Source organism: Aphelocoma coerulescens, chromosome 3, assembly GCF_041296385.1.
Source record: "Aphelocoma coerulescens isolate FSJ_1873_10779 chromosome 3, UR_Acoe_1.0, whole genome shotgun sequence".
Lineage (NCBI taxonomy): Eukaryota > Metazoa > Chordata > Aves > Passeriformes > Corvidae > Aphelocoma > Aphelocoma coerulescens.
In genome coordinates, this window is record NC_091016.1 from 25661678 (window position 1) to 25674786 (window position 13109).

Consider the following 13109-nt stretch of genomic DNA (forward strand, 5'->3'; position numbering starts at 1 on the left):
CCGGCGCTGCCGCTTTAACGCGCGGCGGGGCCGCGGGGGCGGGGAAAGGCCGCGGCGTTGCCGGGCGACGGCGGCGGCGGCGTCGCCGCGGGGAGCGCCGGGCTCCGCTGGCCCCGCTGGCTGCGCGCCGCTCCCGGCCGGGCAATAGCGCTAAATCAGCCCTTGCACCCCGGCCCCGGCCCGCTGCGCCCCGGCACAGGCGCTCGCTGTTAGAAAAAGCTCCACACGGGACAGATGGGGAACGTGGTTTTAATCAGCTTTGCCGAGCGCTGAGAGGAGCAGCCGGCGTGAGGTGGGCGGCGGGGTAAGGCATGAGGGGACGGTAGGAACACCGCTCCCGCTCCTGGCTCCCTGGGGAACGGGGGTGTCCCTCGGCGTGCCCGGGAATAGCGCGGTGGGGATGGCAGCTCCCAGGGAGAGGTGCGAGACTGAGGTAAGCGCCGGGGGGCCGTAGGCGTGAGGTCCAACCAACTCGCCTGAAACCCTCGGCAGAGACTTTCGGAGGCCCAAGTTGCATGTCCCGGTTTGCTGCCGTGTCCCGTATTCCTTGCTGTGACACACAGAGCCAGGTGACACGACAGATCCGGGATAAACTCCCTTCGGCCACGAGCCTGCGCGTCCTCGAGTCGGCCTAATCCCATGGCCTTGCTCGGAGAAATGTCTCGGCCCTAGCCGGCAAGGGTGTGCAGGTGGGCCTGCTGGCTGGAATCTGGACGAAGAATTCTAACCCTTGAAATCCCTAGCCGGGCATCACCTCTGAGCAGGTTCCTCCTACGGACTGTGTCTGTTTTCTGTGGTTTGCAGATCCCGGCTGTCAGCCACGTGCGTTTTGCTGGCCAGAAGATGTAGATGTCCCTTGTGACTGAGTCCTTGCATGGGCGTTATGAGGATGAAATGCTACATAAACTCTTAAAGCACAGCACCTGAGGACATTGCTACCGACATGGACATCATTATTTATTTATGTTTGCTTTAATCAGGAGGAGCTTTTCTGTAAACATGAATTGCTGGGCTCTTTCCTTGAGATGTCGTTTCTTGTTTCATGCTATTGAAACATTAATCTTAACTTATTATGACTCCTTTGTGTTGGTCAGCTCTCAGGGACATTTCCCTAGGCTTGAAAATGTGGGAGCTTTCAAGAATGTGTCAATTGTGCCAAGTCAAGCCACTTGTGGGCTGCCAGACCGAAGTACTTTTTGTCATAGCTCAGTAGCTGTTCAAAGTATTATATCCTGCACTCAGAGGTTTTGTGTTCAGGAATGTCCATATAGGTCTTCGCCTTCATCCTACAAACAGCTTCTTTCAGAAGGCCTTGGTACCTGTATCACAGAGGATAAAAGGGACTTGCATCCAGGGTCCTCCAGCAATGCTTCCAGTTTTATTTTTCATAATCACAAGGATTGCTTCTCTACTCCCCGTTCTCCAAGGCTTGGAGCTTCATTTACGTTAACTGTATGGTTGAAACCTGAGCAAGAAGGTGTAATGTAAGTAGTATTGAAGGTGTTTACTTTCCTGGTGCTCTTAAAAAAATTGACCGTTGTAGGCATGGTCATTATTAGCAAGCTCTTTAAACTTTTAAAAGGTGTGGTGGGAAACTCTGACGTTTATAGAGCCGTATTTAGGTTGGGGTCTTCCCAGATGTCAAGACAAGTGGATTCAGTTTCAGTGGCATTGACTCAGATGGTTGTTCAATTGCTTTTAATGTTTGGAACTGTTCATACATAAGGTGCATATCTGTTATCAAAAAGAGAAATTTGTCTTTCCAATTCGCATTCCTCCTGAAAGCTGCTAGAAAATTATGTTGTCAGATGGTTGTGCTATTGCTGCTTTCATGATGGAAAAAAAATTATCTGTGATGTTAGGACTTTTCCAACACAAGTTTGTCTTAAAAACAAACAAGGAAAGCGCCCAAAAATGTATATTTTGGAGCCATAGAAGAGAGGTCATAGTGTTCCTGGAAGATGTGGGGAATGTTGCCTGACTGGCAGACTGTGTTGCTACTTTAACAAACTATTCCACTATTTAAACTGCTAGTGAAGTTTCACTAGGTGCTCACAAAGTAGAGGTGGCTAAGAGTGCTCCCTCTCCTATTTGCCTACATGTTGCATTTTCAGGAAATACTGCTGTTAGAAGTGACCTTTCAGCTTGACTGGGCCTTACTATAATGAAAAACCTGCTTTTTGAAAAATGCATTCCAGATCCTACAGAAAAGTTCCTGTCATCTATCACAAAATGCAGAGCCTCCTACTCTTTCTTACCTTCGTTGTGCAGATCTCTTTAAAATAAAGCACACAAAAAGTATAGTTTGTTCCTTCACACTACATGCCACAAATGATTTTGTACTTGTGTTCATAACTTATTCTTAGAATGTAGCTAATGATCTGCTTTGTTGAGGCATTCTTGATACTTGTTTTGCATGCTGCTGTAGGTTGTCTGAGGGTAGCAAAATCATCATAAAAAATAGAAATATCTAAAATTGTAATGCAAAATTATGGTATGTTTTATGCAGTGATAATTACCTCAAAAAACTCAACCTAACTGTAGAATTTGTGGTTGTGGATGGGAAATAAATGAGATCTGCAGCGCAAAAGGGACTTTTGTTTGAGTTGAAGTTAAATCATTTCAGCTGGCAGTATGTGTAAAGGCGTCTCTGGAGCTTTGGCGTATGGTTGTTTTTATAGAGAGCATTTTCTATATAATGGTTGAATCTCGAATGTCAGAGAGTCCATTTCTGTTGTTGTCCCATGCTGTGAGTTCATGTCCACACACACGGGCACATCAGAATCTCCTTCAGCAGAGCACATGCCTAACTTGGAGCAGAAGCATCCTGCTAATTTCCAAGCAAGCTGTTGCAGCGATGTGTTGAGTGAGATCTGTGAAAGTCTTTTGTCAATGGGATAGGCTTTGATGCATGGAGCCTAAAACAATGAAATGTTATGTCCTTGGTTTCAAATGATTAAGTGCTGTGAAGAAACCAGACTCTACTGATGACTGATAAGCCATGGACTAGTGTAAAAGATTAGCTTCCAATTGCTACTGTGTTAATAACTACACAGTGTACATATTCCTGTTCAGCGGGTTTTATAGATCACTTTAAAATTTTAATGTTTTTATTCAATTTTTGTAATAGATCACTTCATTCTTATGCATTGTGAGATTTGCTGCTACTCAACATGTAGAAAGGACAGTGGTAAAGCCCAGTCCTGAATATTGAAGATGGACAGCAGTGATTCCAGTGGTCAGGATGATATGCCACTGTCCAGGTGTTTTTGTTTCACTGTTCACAGAAAGAACTGTGTTAATTTTTCTTTTTTCATAAAAGGAATACTGAGCTCCAGTTCTGGTGGAACAGTTGTTGCACATGAGTAGCCGTTGAAGTTTGACTCAGAAGGCATCTTACAAAAGAGAAATAATTTACCAGCAAACTAAGATGCTTTCCCTTTTATTATATTGGTTTAGTGAATCCTTCAGGTTGGCAGATGGAGTTTGACTTACTGGATGTCCTACATTTTGCAGTCCCTGATGGGGAATTTTCACTGTTACATGTCATTTGTGAGACCTTTTAAACCCCATTATCACAGCAGAGGAGCGCCACAGAACTGGGATGCATTCTAACAAAGTCTTTGTGTTCCCACCAAAGCATTAGGAAGATCAGCAAGAACGAGCTGCTCATTTTGCCAGTAGAGTGATTGAAAGTTTAACAAGGTATTTTTTTTTTTTACTTGCAAAGTGCTCTTACATCAAGTACAGCAGGCCCTTGTGTTTTGGACATGCCATCCTAATGTGTTTTTGTGCTGAATTTTATATGGTCTGCCTGTGAGCGTGTGTGCTTAGGAAAGAAGCTAGGAGTGTTGCTGCACAGTATCCCATTACATCCTGTGACATTCTGATACGCATGTACCCATGTAAGAGAATAGCAGGATTTTTGTTAGAAGTTACTGTGCTAGCTGAAATGAGAGAGAGTGATGTGAGGATCCAAGTCTGAAGGCCCTTTAAAGATTGCAGATAAGCAGAGACACCAAGAATTTTTTTCATCCGTTTCATATGTGAAGTTTTCTCATGTGAATCTGGGAGACAATACACTTTGGCACACAGAGAGGAGTCTGGTCATGTTACAGATTTAATTGAAGCCCTGATGTTCTTCTAAGATGTTTAGTAGAGATATTTGTAGGCATGCTTTTAAGTCACTGCATATTGGAAATACTGAAAGAAAAGCAAGAGATGAGTGACAAAGCATTGACATTTGTACTCCAGTCTTTACATCTACTTTCTCTTTAGGCAGTAAGTGAGCAGGGTTTTTGCCCCTGATTTCATTCTTGCCTCATGCTTCCTTCTTGCTGCGTGTACTCATCAGTTAATATATTTGCCTTCAGTAAGCCTGTGTGTAAGCTTTAGCACAATATAGGAAACCATGTATGATGATAACCCTTCTCAATGGAATAGGATAAAAATATGGGTACAAGCTTAGCATATGTGAGTAACCATAACAGGCTGCTTGTATCAATTAGTGTGAACTGGAGCAAGTTCAGATGCCCAGAAGATACTGGTGGTGGCAAGAAGTGAGCTGAGACCTTTTACAGGCAAAAGGATCAGCAGGAATGGCCTGTATTAGCACATATATTTTTTCACTTTATTTATCTAAGGGACTAAAATCATATGGTATTAATATCCATTCAGATGTTTTACATTAGGAATTAGACTGAAAGGGGTATTTGCTGTAAGACACCATGCATCTGATTTTGAACCAGTGCAGATGTTCCCATTTGCTCCAGTTAATGTGTGGGAAACACCAGTGCAGCCACATTAGATTCTCTAGAATCTTTTTCTCTTTGAAAGCTGACCGAGTGGATTTGTGTTAATTGCTTTTTTCCCCTCCAACCCCACCACTGAGATACATGTAGTCAGGTATTGGCTCCGTGGGACTGCAGGTTACCAGAAGTTGAAGACTTCACAAAGAACAGTGGTTTCTCTCTGTAATCATGGCTGGAATGGAAAATCAAGCTGAGAGGCAGAAGTAATGCTTCCTCCTATTTCACCTGTGTTAGAACTAGTTTGGATTTTTTCTTTTTTCTTTTTTCTCCCTCTCTTCTCTTTTCCCTCTTGATTTTGCTCTTTTACTGGTAAGTCACATTTCACATTTGTTCTTTCCAGTTTTCAAAGTGATGTACATCAAGGTCACTTCCCTTCTTAAAGTCATGACACCTTTGGGGATAAAAACAATGTGGGGATGTTTGTTTTAGATAACTAAAATAAACAAAACCCTGGATTATCCAATTATTGTTTATCCAGGAACGGGGTAAATCCAGTTCCTAAATATTTTGCTACTTAGCTGAGCCTTCCTTCACATTTATTATCTAACAAAACTAGCATGTTTACAAGCAAACAAAACATTGAAAAGACCAGTGGACAATTTATTAAGAAATGTGGTTTTAGTAAGGTTGGGAAAACAGAAGTCTTCATTTTGCATGGTATTTCATTGACAGCATTCCAGCAGGCTAAAATAGTAACAGTTAGGAGGAATTAATTTTTTCTCTTGGATTTAAAGGTGAATTAGTGACTAATGGCAGTATCAAAGAACAGCCTTTTTGATACTTTTCTTTTATAAATGTAGAGTAGGTGAAGACACTTACCGTAGATAGGGGTTTTTTGTTTTTATTTTTTTTTGCCTGTGAAATATGTGTAAGTAAATACTAATCTCATATAATTTTTAAATGTTTCCCTCTTGTGACTTAGTGCACTGATTTAGTCTGGTGTAACTGTTAAAATATTTGACTTTTTGTGGGTCAGTACGTTGGGAACTGTATTTCTTGAGCAGCTCAAATGGGAAGGGTAGAACTTTATAATCTTTTCTTGTATTTATGATTACTTTAATAAAATACATCATTGTTTCACAAGCTTATGGAGCCTGTGCTTTCTCAGAACTCTTGACATCATGGTGATTGGATTGGCAAAAATATTTCAGCAGCTTGAAATGAAAAATGGGTTGCTGTGGATGGTATTCTCTGTACCTTATATGTCATTGTTGCGTTTGCTGTTGATGTGACTTTTGTGGGGAAAAAATCCTAATAAGCGTCTGAATATCCTTCTTGCCTTGCTCTAGTTTCTTAGGTTAAAGAAAAACACTGCAAAGGGGAGAGTGTAGGGTAAGCTGGTGTTAGGACTGTCTTACCTGAACAGATTGGGTGGAAAGATGGAAGACTTATTACCAAAGCATGTAGTTTGTACTGCTTTTTGTGGTTATATTCTATTTGCCTTGTTAGACTAAGGAAAATTAAAGTGCCTCCACAGGATGTACTGAGTTGCACAGCTTTGTATGAGAAGTGTGGCAGAGACCTGCACAGTCACTGTAGTTTCTGTCATGGAACCTTCAAAGAGGAGGCATGTGGGACCTCTCTTCCACCCCCAAATGAACTGGGGTTGCAAGCACTCAATAAAAAAAGCAAAACCCGAAAACCAACCGACCAAAACTCCAAAACAACCCAAAAACCTCACAGATCAAGACAGAAAATATCTTTGCTAAAGTTCTTTTACACTTAGTGCATCCTGTGACTTTCACTGTCACTGAGCATCTTCTCAAGAGCTGTATTTTTAATGTTTATTTTAATACATTCTGGTTAGCATCACTTTACAGGATAGCACCTTGGCAAGAATGTGTATATATGTGTGCCTCTGACCTTATGTTGTTTTTCTTGGTTATTTCCAAAGGTGTGTGATAGAAAAGGCTATTGATGGGCAGACTGTGTTCAAACTCACAATCTCTGAGAAAGAGACCATGTTTTATTATCGCACAGTAAATGGTTTGCAGCCACCAATAAAAGTAATGACACTGGGGAGAATTCTTGTGAAGAAATGGATTCATCTTAGTGTGCAGGTGAGTAAAATAAAAACCATTTAATATTTGTTGAAATACAACATTTGTATGCGAGTGGTATAACTGTATAAATAGAAAAGAATAAATTGGGGGATGTAAATGATAACTCTTGAGTCTGGTAGGTAAGGATCTTAATTTGGGAGCTCATTTTGAGTAAGTTGCTAATTTAGCACTGGAAAGAAATGCTGTGCTCATTCTTCTGAACAAACAGACTACAAAACTGAAAATTCTCACCTTTAAGTACATGAGTATGTGAGGTGAAGAAAAGCTTGTACTAATATCTTAGGTACTTATATCTGACATCACCAATTAGTCTTGGGTCTCAGTTTATTTCCTGTAGATGAGAATGCCATTCTCATCTGTACATGCTAGTGTACTTACCTTATTGAGGTGTGTCCCATTTAATTTAAACAGTGCACGTAAATAAATAACTCACGAGTAAATATGTGAGTTTCTGCAGGATCAGTCAAGCTAGTAAGTTACAGAGCTATTACCTCTTATTTTAAAAATATGATTCAGAATTGTTAGAGTACAATTCTTGTGTTCTAAAAGTCTTCTGTTGACATAACTTTTTAATAAGTGTACAAATATCCACTGAGGATAAAGCAAATTTGAGTTGGTTAAACTTTAAACTGTATGTACAAAAATCAGTAAACAAACATGGAAGAAATTAAAATTCAGTTATTTGCATGTCTTGTAATTCCCAACAGGCACCCTAGTAAATTCTATTTGTAAGCCAAGTTCAACTAATAATTATAAACCACAATTATCAGGTATTGAAATGTTTATCTTCTCCTTCCTTCATTTCCTTTATCCGTTCTATTAAATTTCATTTGGTCTACAGCACAATCAAGCATAGTTTTGCTGCTTTCTTGAAACTTGCTAAAAGGTATTGACTGTGATTTGGATTTTTAGTGCTGATCCTGTCACTTGTAAGAAGTATCTAAGCCGACGTCTTGATTTTTTTTGCAGTTTTTTTTTTCCAGGATAACGGCATGGTAGTGTGAATAAGATTTCTGCTGTTGGATTAAAAGAGTGACCTTAAGGTAGAACTAATGAACTTTACACTTCAAGCACTCCAAGGGTGCTATATTACTGCTGTTGCTGTCAGCCACATTTTGTACCTCAGAAACTGCTAAAGCCTGGCATAGCCAAGTGAAAGTGAAAGGGCTGGTTAAATACACACACAGATGCTGAACTGCATTACAAAGGAACATGAAGCACCCTGTGGAATTTGCTCCTTTGTTTCTCTGCAGAAGGTTGTTCAATTCATGGCAGGAGTAAAGGAGTATGGCTTCTAGACCCTTAAAGGAACTGCAGGCTTAATGCCTTTTCCAAGTTTCTGAGCTCAGAACTTTCCTGGGCTTGGTGCTGTTGTAGAATTCAACTTGCCATTAAAAATGGTAGTGGCTGCAGCGTGATCCATTTAGCCCTTGGCCTGGCTGTCAAACTTCAGGCAAAGGTCTGGGTTTTTGTTTGTTTGTTTTTAGCAGGTGTCCAAAAGCATTTTTTTTCCATAAATGGAGAAATAAATGGAAAATGAGAATACAAGAGAGACCATACAAAAATATGCAAAAGTAACTTGCATCTGGAAGTGTGTGTGTATCATACATATAGATGCTAGGCAACAGACACCATTACAGAGGAGTGTGAAGTATTGGTTACAGATGTGAAACTGAATTTAGAGAGAAAAAAAATATGGTGGGATGGCAGATATGTTTGGAATTCAGGTGTAAGAGCATATGCCTATTCAGGAATGATAAAAATGAAAGCTAAATGGTGGAATAGCACCAAATAGTAATTAAATGATAAGAGGGAAGGAAAGAAGAAAGGATGGCACAGACTGAAAATAATTTCTTTGGAATAAAATAATTCTAGGGGAAGAGAAGGCTAGTAAATTAATTCTACGGAGGTAATCTAGGAATTTAAATCCTTGGGTTTGTATTTAGATGTGTAATTTGTTAGAGGGAACTACTACTAAGAACCGTGTCATTGCAGAGACTTATTTTCCAGTTTATAGCTGGGAAATTTAAGTTCTACTAACAAGAGCAGAGCCCAAACATTCCTGTGTGTTCTGCATGAAGGGTTTCTTCATTGAGTAGTTGCTGGAGCAGAAAGTCTGGGTATACCAGCTTTGTTAAGTGATGAGGGCATTATCAGAGATGTAGGTCTCGAGAATAATGTTGAGCATTCATAACTAGAGCCAGATGAAATAGAAGAGTAAACAGGTCTTTGGTTCTCTAAGTACACTTCTGGGTTTCAAAGAGAACAAACAAATGCAACTATTTTAATGAAACAAGGTAAACTTTGGAGTCCAGAGATTGAATGGAAAAAAAGCCTGGAGGTTTTAAAAAATTAATATAATAGAATTAAGAGAAATTTCTGCCCGTAAAGGAAAAAAATATGGATATGTACTGCTCAGGCTTATCTGTGTGAATAAGCACCTTTGCAGTTAGAGAGGGCAGAGTGTGTGAGCATTGGGGAATGGGGAAGAAAATTCACAGAGAATGCTATGCAGGATAGAAATAAAACTACAAAGTGGTTGATATAAACTAGACTGTCAAATGGTAAAAATTTCTTAGGATTTTTTTTCTTGGTGTAAGAAGGCAAGACCTGAGTATAGTGAAAGTGTGCTTAAGATTAAGGATGATTTGAGTAAAATCCCCAGAATAAATAAATACTTTGCTTCTATTTTCAGTAGTCACAGAGCAAAACCAATCAGGGCAACAGAAATTAATGTATGGAGACAAAAGTGATCTGAAGAGTAGAAACATGAATTTGCAAGCTTATTGTGAACATGCTGCTGCAATCAGATGGCCTTTGTCCAAAAATTCTGACAGAACTGGCACATAAAATCCTGTGACCAAGAGATACTCTATGCAAAGTTACCAGTAGAGATGGAGCTATAATGCTTATATTTAGGAAGGGTGCCATGTTGATGCCCGCCAGCAGCCAAGCACCTGGGCCCTCCTCACCCCTGCCAGTGGAACAAGGGAGACACCAGAAATAGCAAAAGTGAGAAAAACTCATGAAGGAAAGGGGCTGAGAGGGGAGCAAATGATGTAAAGGCAATCACTCACCACCTCCCACAAGCAGACCACTGCCCATCCAATTTCTTAGCAGCAGGCTGCCTTGGAAATAAAACCCCTATCTCCTCAAATTCCTTCTTCTACCCTAGTTTTTATTGCTGAGCATGAGGCTATAGTATAAGGAATATCTTTGTCCCAGCTGTCTCCCTTCCCAGTTTCTTGGCCTGACCCTGGCTTACTGCTGAGGTGGGATGAGGAGTTCGACTGGGAAAAGAGAAAGGCTTGCCACTGGCCAAGCTCTCTTCAGAAATGACTAAGATGCTAATGTGTTATCCATTCTGTTTTAGCCACAAATTTGAAACATGGCACCCTACAGGGTGTTGTGAAAAAATTTACCTCCACCCCAGCCAAAGCCTGTACCAAGAGGAAGGAAAAAGGATCTTGGTAATGCAGAACTATTTGTCTTGATGCAGTGGCGTACGAGGATTTAGAAAAGATCTTTGAAGAAACAGATAAAGATGTGGAGCTAAATGAAAAAGGGGATAAAATGCAGCATGGATTTACTATAGATAGCTCATCACTGTCTAACCTCTTAGCTTTTTTTTGATGAGAAAGCTGATTTTCACGCAAAGTAAATGTGTCAGATTTCCTCTATCTGGAGTTGAGTTTAGCATTGATGTGACAACCTATGAGAAGTTGTAGGGTCAAAGGGAATGCTCATGGGAAAGGTTGGCAATAGATACTGCTCATAGAAACTTGCTTATAATCCTGGGGAGGGGGGAGGCAAAAACCCAATTGAATTGTTTGAGAATTAGTTTTTGGACCACCCTTGTGCTTTAATTTTATTAATGATCTTGGCACAAGTATTAAGAGTGTACCTATCATAGTAGCTGGTAACAGACATAATCAGAAAGGGGAACAGTAAGATGTCATACGAGAAGAATGGCATGACCAAAAAGACTAGGGGAACTGGCGTGAAATAAAGTTGGTATTACAAAATGCAAAGTAGTGAACTTGAAATTCCTCACAAAATTTTTTTACTGTTCTAGTTGTTTTCAGTTGATGAGGATCAAGTCTTTCAGGTTTCTGAAATTTTTAGGGCCCTTCTGGGTGTTTGATCTTGATTTAATGATATTTTTCACTGTATATATTAGCAAAAACTCTGAAGGTATTCACTGGAGTAAAAGATATATAGCCTTAACTTAAAAGAATCTGGTATGCACTGAAGTGAAATCTCAAAAAAATTGGTGTCTTAAAATCTTAACTTTTAAAGAAATAAAAGAACTGAGCATAGCAATGCATAATTAAGGCCAATGGTGTACCATATTATGTCTGCAAAGTGAAACAAAGATCAGATTTATGCCACTTAATAACAGCAGCACCATTGTGTATTTTCTTTTTCAGTTTCACTGTTAAGAGTCTTTCACTTTCCCTTTGATACTTCAGAATTTATTTAACCAATTAAGAAGAGTGGAATTTAAACATGAATTTGCAGATACAGATGAGGCTGCTGAAACAGGAGAGTCTTTGAGAACATGTCAGATTGATATTTTGGTTTCATATTTAGTGTCTGCAATTATAAAAATAGTCTTTTTGCTAGACTTTATTTTGCCTGATCATATCTATGTAACTCTGCCATGTTTTGGCAGACTATAGCACATTAAAAGCTTTAGAAAGTAAGTTTAAAATCTAAATGCAGAGAGGTAACCGTGACTGAATTACTCTCCTGGGAGGAAAATGCTCTTAGAGTGCCTATTGAAATCAGCATTATCATTTCAATACATGTCAAATATGAGTCATTTCCTAGTTTAGGCAAAATTTCTTTATAAATCTTTAAATCTTCCACTTCTTTCAAGAAAAGGTTGAAGTACTTATGATTTAATGAGACCGCTTTACCTCATAACTGTTTGACTATCAAGAGAAAACTTGTCCTTTCCAATTTGTGAAATACTTTTATTTTCTGCACAAGTTTTTGAATACTTTACAATTTATTTTATAAGCAAAGAACCTGAGACTTAAAAGCAGGGAGGCAAACATTTATGCTATATACTCCATGTATGTATTACTGAATACAGGGTGTTCTAAACTGTGTGGTCCTTAAGTTTAATAAGGACATGAAAAAGGAAGAAAACATTTTGATTTAACAAACCACTTTGATCTCCTCTTTGAAGTCATCACTTACTATCTGTTAAGAGTAGTTTGTCAGGTCCAAGAAGGGAGCAGAGAGTTTGCATTAATTCTACATTTTGGAGCTTCTTGTCTATTAATTGCAATTGTGTGTTGAAAATATTTAGGAGGATGCAGTCTATCCACATGGCTGGTGCTCTGTTCCCACCAGACAGTGGAAATAAAACATGTGTTAGTCTGTCATGTATTTGAGTGTGTGTTTGGAGAACTGTTCACAGACACGATGAGCATAAAGCTGCTTCATCATCTGCTCTGCTGCTGTTGCAGGCCATTCAGGTACTGCTGCTGGACATGCAGCCTCCATATTCTTTGATATTAGTAAAACTTTTTTTGTTTTTCCTGCATGCAGAGGTCTTACAATGGTTCTTGCCTCTTCTCCTCCTGTTCTATGGGTATTAGGATGCTGACTGTGTAAATTTGGAAGCTCTGTTGTTGTAACTTCAGCTTCTTGAGAAAACAGGGTATTTCTCAGATGATTCTTTCTACTCCCACTGTCTCTTAAACTACTTATTTTCTAGCCTGAGTACGAGTTTGAATATATTTGCAGATTTAAATTTGCAGTCTAACAGCTGCCTCAGAACACAAGACAAGGAACTTCGCTTGGGCTAAGATTTTAATTTCAGAGAATGGCAAAAATACAGGTTTTGTCAATGCCATCTTGATTCCGCTTCTGGAAATTGCAAATGCTTTTTGTAATTGCAGTTGCAAATTCCACTGAAATCTGCCCAGACTCTGTTATATATGGTAGGAATGGAATTAAGCCTTTGTATGGCCAGTGCTGAGAGGAGGTGGTGTTGAATGTTTTGCAGAAGCTATGCCTGATTTGTCTGGAGAGTTTCAAGATTTGAAAACCATCAATTTTCAATTTGCTTTGCAAATGGTTTGTTTCCTTATACAAAAATAAGTTGCAGCCAGTTAAATTGTATTTTTAATAATGAAAACACAATGTTAAGAATGATTTGCCTTCTTTTATTTCCCTTAGTCTCAAAAATTTAAATGTCCTGCAGGTCTCAGGTACTTTT

The 13109-nt window shown here is 39.5% G+C and overlaps 1 protein-coding gene across 1 annotated transcript in view; it reads left to right on the forward strand.

Moving 5' to 3' along the window:
• Window positions 1-127: 127 nt before the first annotated feature.
• USH2A (usherin) overlaps window positions 128-13109 on the forward strand; it is a 388199-nt gene continuing 375217 nt past the window's right edge. Inside the window, exons 1-2 of the mRNA XM_069009544.1 lie at window positions 128-1484; window positions 6706-6871. Coding sequence (XP_068865645.1) covers window positions 964-1484; window positions 6706-6871 — 687 coding nt within the window. The 5' untranslated portion in view covers window positions 128-963. The remainder of the gene's footprint in view (window positions 1485-6705; window positions 6872-13109) is intronic.